Source organism: Dysidea avara, chromosome 5 (genome assembly GCF_963678975.1).
Source record: "Dysidea avara chromosome 5, odDysAvar1.4, whole genome shotgun sequence".
In the NCBI taxonomy this organism is placed as follows: Eukaryota; Metazoa; Porifera; class Demospongiae; order Dictyoceratida; family Dysideidae; genus Dysidea; species Dysidea avara.
The window spans coordinates 9,416,221-9,423,163 of NC_089276.1; the positions used below are offsets into that span (position 1 = coordinate 9,416,221).

Consider the following 6,943-nt stretch of genomic DNA (forward strand, 5'->3'; position numbering starts at 1 on the left):
ATATTCCAACAGCACAAACATCAGCTCACAGATCGCGTATCCTTCAGAAGAATGCTCACACCATATTAACCAAATGTAAAGATGTGTGCTATCTGACTGATGATTGTTCAGTTCTGGAAAGTGTCATTCAAAGTGCTGAAAATATTTATCGTGAGCTAGTTGAATCTGCTGATTCATCAAATGTCTCTAATAGTTTGCCAATTTTTCCTGTGTTGTCACAGACTTCTGCTATATAGTAACTCGAAGAAACGAACAAAATTACTGTGTCGTCAAACCAAGCCAGTGAAGCAACGTGTTTCTTCATAGAAGGAGGTAAAAGAGCCATCTAACCCTTTAAGCAAGGATCAAAGTTTTAATGGAAATATTCTACCACCTGTTTCAACTGCCGACACAAAGGCAAACACTGATATCAATGCTCAGATGGATTGCACAGAAGGTAGTGATCAGATGGATATTAATCCCAGAAGTACATCTTCAGACATTGACACGGGTGGAACATGTGTGGGGATGAAGAGTGCATTACCATTACAAAGCATAGGTAACAAACCCCAATCAATGAAGAAAGATCCCCTTGAGGCCGCCAAACGACATCCATTGGGTCGCCCAAGACTTAAGAGGCCAAGAAGAGAAAAGTGGAACTTTCCTATGCGAGTTAGTGAAGAAACTAGTGAGGCACTTCTAAGTATCAGAAAGCATCAGCTTGATATCAAGGCTAGTTTAATGGAGACCTCCACTCAAGATAAAGAGATCTTGACGAAGAGGGTATGGTGAACTGTATACATGTCTATATTAGTGTTATCAAGGACATGGCTGTGTGTTCATAGAACCTTTATTTTATTATAGGATTGTAAAGAGAACTGTACAGGGGACACTTATACAAAACAATATTCTGGTCAGGTATTATATTCAGTAGTTAGTTACCTTGCCTGGTGTCACTGTCTTGTGCTCTGTTTTAGGGGAATAGTGTGAACAAAGAAACAAAAGACACTAACAGAAAAGGTCTGTTACTTTGCTAGTAGCTGCCTAGTATGTAACAGGGCCTGCAAAATTAGGGCATGTTGGCACAAACTACACCTCATCACGCAACAGGTCATATCTCAAAAACACGATAGAATATTTACATTCTGTAACTTGATCTATAAAGCCAAATGTTTAATAAATGCTGGCCACAGCATAATGGGATATAAAGTTATGAGGTGTAAAAGGAGTTTGAAAAAGTAGGGAAATTTTATGTACCCACATGTCCTATTTTCACAGGCCTGGTCACATAATATACTGTTTACATACTCAAAAGAAATAGTGACAAATGCTCATAAACTTAATTGGCACACCTATAGGTGTCAATTCCAGAAAGTGCAAGTGTTCTGGCTGCTCCTTGCTTGACTGTGGCCTGTGCACATTTTGTAAGGACATGATTAAGTTTGGTGGCCCAGGAAAGAAAAAGCAGAGATGTAGCAAAAGGAAATGTGTGATGAAAGATGATAGAAGTACACTATATAGTAAGGTACAGTTAACTACATTGCATAATGTAGGTCTTATGTTTATTCTATATACAGCCAACCACACCTAGTGTTAGCAACAGCTCTCCTTTGAACTTTCTTGAAAAGTCTGGACGTACCATCAAACAGATTGTACCAGATGGCAACTGCTTTTTCAGAGCAGTATCATTTCACATTCTTGGAGATGAAGACAAGCACTGCTCAGTCCGAGCAGAAGTACTGAAATTTGAACAAAGAAATGAACATATGTTAGCAAAATTTCTTATGCTACCAGCCAACAAGCCATCATTTCAAGAACAAATTAGGTTTCTGCAACGTCCTGATACTTGGGCAACACAAGTGGAAGTTATAGCTGTTGCTACTATGTTTAGCGTTGCAGTATTTTACTGTAGAAAGCAAGATAGCTTGTACCACTGGGAGGTAATAAACCCCCTTACATGTCCATCTGTAAGTGATGTCCAAGGTGATGGCTTTACTGGAGCTGCAATACCACACCACTTTGAGCTATACTGGGATGGATCTCACTATGACTGTGTGGTATTACAAAGCACTGGAATGTGTAGTAATTCAACCCCTGTATTAAGTGGGATTGTAAGTTATGTAGACATTACTTAGTTTATCATTATATATATAATAAATATTCAACAAAAGTTGTCAATAAAATTAACTTTACATATTTACATAATTATAATGCAGTGCTATACTAATTAGCTGCATGGCTATATGCATGAGAGAGACTATGTAAGTTGACACTGGGATTGTGATGAAAACTGGGTTATAGAATGGCCTGCCTGCAGAGTCACTTATTCATGGACGGAAGACTATATGAATTACCAGTAGCAATAAGTACACAAAATATAAGTACAACTTTAATCTGTACCTAGCATGTATGTTTTTAAAACCTTGGCTTCGTCTAGGTTTCTAAATCCACAAATTAAAGATCCTTGTGCTAGTCTCTAACCTACACATAATCTTTGACACATGCATGGGTAGTGGATACACTATAAAACCCCCTTGTAAAGAGCCCAATATTTTAGTCTTTTAAAACTGATTGTGCTTTGTGGCACATACCGGAGGAGGTTGGTAATGCATCATCCCTAGACATGTGGTTATGCAAACCAAGTATTGTGTCAGGTGTCAAAGTTTGCTTAGTAGTTAGGAAAGCAGCACATTGTACTGTTATGAGCCCTGGGACACACTGGCATGGCTGTCCTTTTGAATACTAAGATGTAACAATGTTGAACTACATGGTTGGTCGAAATCAGGTGATCAACCTAGATATAGAATTATATATTAATAGGGCAATTGGAAACTGTGGAAAATGAAAGGGGTTAAAGCATTTTATATGATTCGCTAGAGTAAAACCTTTCTTAGTGGCCATACTGCCCTTTTACAAGGACCATGTGCACATGTTATAATGAACCTATATAGTAGCCAGGTCCCAAACATATGCAGCTAAGGCATACTTCATGACCTCACAACCACATGCCATATTATAGGGGCCAGGTCCCAAATATATTAGGTATATTTCATGACTTATTAACAAGACCAATGAATTATAGTAATGAAATCAAATATGTAGGCTCCGGAAATTTATAGTATATTCTTTATTACCCTCATAATACGATCAATGTTGTCATATTTCATAATACTATTGTCCATTCTTACTCAAGTCATGAGAACCATCCAGACCATACATCAGTTCTTTAGTACCACACGATTGCAGTGGTAATATGGAGTGGCCATTAATCTCTACTAAATCCAATTGCCTCGATTGAGTGGTGTCATATTTCCCTTAAGGCTTGTCCAGTGTTGTATTTACAAGGGTGACAGACACTCCCTTAGGCCTGTCCAGTGTTTTCTAGCAAGCAGAGGGACACTAACAGGCAAAGTTGTAGGGTTGGGGGAGAAAAGGTATTCTCTTGTTAGTTCATTTTTGAAGCACCGATCAGTAGTTTCTTACAGTTGATTTTTACTATTTTGTCCTCCACAAAAGGTCAACTTTGTCAGTTTGCAATGTAATATGCATATTTATTGAGCAATGGCTGACATAACCTTACCAATAGAAGTACCACAAGGCAAGAAATGTTTGTGGCATTAAATTTTCATGGATTAAAATAGGGTGAAACTAATTTTTTTTTGCGATACAAATCAATCTCTTAATTGCACCACACAATTTGTTATAGGAGAGGGCACTTGAAGCAGCAACTGCAATCAATAAAACACTACAAAGATTCCACTGTGGCCTGTTAAAGCCCCTCAGATCTGTTCAGTGTTTTATCGTAATGTAAAAGTTTTATTTATTTATTAAAGTTTTTTATTATTATTATTTTTTATTATTAGTACTTTACAGTGACCAGCACTGAAGGTCTGACAGCAACATGTGCTGCAGCCTTAGGATTACCTAACCTACAAGGACTTAGACCTAGTGACTTAACTTACTTTTTACAGCATACAAGCTGAAGGTCTACAGTTCTGTAGCCTGAAAAACACTCATGCAACTACACACATGGTGTCTGTAAGTTGGGAGTGAGTGGGTAGGGGTGAAATTCCACAAATTTTCCTTTTTCCCATCAACCATCAAATTATGGAACCAACTCCCTGCTGATGTAATTAATTCCTCTACCCCTAATGAGTTTTGTAATAACTTAAGTAACTTTTATGATCACACCTGTGCGTTATAATCTTTTGATTAATAAATATAATATATATATAATAATAATGTTTCGCTTACGTTTTCCTTTGTGATTAATCGTCCACCCATGGTAATCCATTGTTATCCCGACGCACAGGCACACCACACGTAGCTAATCCGCCCAGCATGACCGGCACAATCTCTCGTTGTATGTCATCTTATTGGCTAGATTTACCCTAATTAAAGCAGCCTTCGATGTATTTGTAAATATTGTTGTAATTGAATGAAATATAAGTGCGACTTTTACCCTGTACCTAGCAGGTACCAAGATTTTATTAATTGTACATCCCTTATCAGTCTATACTTGTATGCAGTACTGTAAAGTTATAATCAATCAATCAAAAATCCACTGCTGGATCGGCATATCAAAACATTCTATTGGGAATTGTAAACTGAAGCGGTCTAAACAAAATTTTGCATAACATCAAGTTTTACTATTACATCTTATGATTATGATTAAAGTAGCTACCGGTAAAGGCATAGCCTGTATACCGGATCTGCACACAATAGTACAATTAACCATTATACAAAAGTAAATCTTGAATCAAGTAGCTAAGTAATTATCTAATAAGGATTTAAAAATATTTTGATCGACAATTTAATCTTGAGTGCCATTTGAAAAGCTTAAACTGTTGTCCCCTTGTAATGGTGGTATCGGAGTAGGTATATAGAGTGGAAAAATCTGAATTATAATAGTTATTAATAATCTTGTAAAGTAGTATCATATCACTTCTATGACACCTGTGAGCCAAGGATGGTAGCTGTAGTGCTGCTAGTCTCTCTTCTTATGGTTTATCTCTTAATGATGGAAATAAACATGTAGCCCTATGTTGGACTTTCTCCGCTTTCCTTTGATCAAGTACAAAGAAAGGCCCCCATACTGTGTTACCATATTCAAGAGTTGGACGTACGAAAACTGTAAATAATTTAGTCAACATATCAGAATCTAAATAATCAAAAGATTTCCTAGTAATCGATTAGCTTTTGTAGCAACCTCTGTGGTATGCAGGTGGAACTTAAGTTGGTGGTCCAAAATAATGCCCAAGTCTTTGTAAGAATCAATATTGTCGATAATTGTTCCATCCAAATAATATCATATGGAAACAATTTTGCGACATCAGTGAATGTTCTATTAGAGTATGTAAATACAGTCTTCATGGATTTCATTGATATACATAACACATTCAGAATGTTTGTGTGTATAGACACTTAGTAAAGTGCTATATACATCATATGGACCAATGAATTTACTTTAATAATGAATAACATTTAAGAAACCAAATATGTCATACCTGTCTCATTGAGTGGTATGAAAATACTTAACAGTTCTAAGGATTTCATTACCTGAATAAGTAAGTAGCTGACCACTAAAGAAGGCAATACAGAGCAACTGACTTTAAGTGCAATTGTTTCTGATATACAATAACAATTATTTTGAAGTTCTCTAATAAAGCAGTCGGCCGGGTTTGGATTTAATTTGTTTACAGTAAACAGTGATCACTTGAAGAAAAATTGAAGGGTTTGCCTTGAAGACAATTATTATCTAATCCAAAACAGCCAAGCTGTAAAAAAACAGTGTGGCCCTCAAAAAGGCTATGGTGAAAAAAGATGTGAAATCCAAGGTGGCGGCCAAGAAATGGCTGTGATGGTAGGTTAATGGTGAAAATTTTAATAACGGCAATTTAGGTGAATTTTTTTGCCAAGACCTTGGATTAGATTTCACTTCTTTTTGTATTTGTATACCCCAAGGCCAGCTTTGGGACTTTTTTAACCTGTCTTTTTTTTCTTTACTACAGGAAGAAGAAAAGGTGAAGCAGATGTACTTTAAATATTTCTGATTTTATCAGTAAATGTACAAATTATATATATAATACATATATTTATCATAGAACTCTCCATGGTGGTTTCTTTGTAACTGAACACTCTACAAGGTGACTTCTTCTTGCTGCTCTCTCTACAGGGTGAATGTTTGAAGCTGAATAATCTACAAGGTAACTTCTTCTAGCTGATCTATCTACAGGGTGATTTGTTTGTAGCTGAACTATCTACAAAGTAACTTCTTTTAGCTGACCTCTCTACAGGGTGATTTGTTTGTAGCTGAATTCTGTGCAGGTGATTTGTTTGCAGCTGAGCTCTTTACGGTTTCTTTGTATTTGAACTCTCTACAAGGTAACTTCTTCTAACTGATCTTTCTACAGGGCAATTTGTTTATGGCTGAATTTTCTACAGGGTGATTTCTTTGCAGCTGAACTCTCTACATGGTGGTTTCTTTGTAACTGAACTCTCTACAAGGTAATTTCTTCTAGCTGATCTCTCTACAGGGAGATTTGTTTCTAGCTGAACTCTCTACAGGTGATTTGTTTGCAGCTGAACTCTCTACATGATGGTTTCTTTATAGCTGAACTCTCCACAAGGTAACTTCTTCTAGCTGATCTTTCTACAGGGTGATTTGTTTGTAGCTGAACTCTCTACAAGGGAACTTATTCTAGCGGATCTCTCTACAGGGAGATTTGTTTGTAGCTGGACTCTCTACAGGTGATTTGTTTGCAGCTGAACTGTCTACATGATGGTTTCTTTGTAACTGAACTCTCTACAAGGTAATTTCTTCTAGCTGATCTCTCTACAGGGAGATTTGTTTGTAGCTGAACTCTCTACATGATGGTTTCTTTGTAGCTGAACTCTCTACTAGGTAACTTCTTCTAGCTGATCTTTCTAGAAGGTGATTTGTTTGTAGCTGAACTCTCTACAA

The 6,943-nt window shown here is 36.8% G+C and overlaps 1 protein-coding gene across 1 annotated transcript; it reads left to right on the forward strand.

Annotated features, from left to right (window-relative positions):
• The first annotated feature begins 245 nt into the window (after positions 1-245).
• LOC136256999 (uncharacterized) lies at positions 246-2,191 on the forward strand. The gene is made up of 5 exons (XM_066050092.1): positions 246-762; positions 844-897; positions 957-999; positions 1,338-1,504; positions 1,557-2,191. Exons 1-5 carry the CDS (start codon positions 421-423, stop codon positions 2,112-2,114), a joined length of 1,164 nt encoding a protein of 387 aa, XP_065906164.1. The 5' UTR covers positions 246-420; the 3' UTR covers positions 2,115-2,191.
• The last annotated feature ends 4,752 nt before the right edge of the window (positions 2,192-6,943 follow it).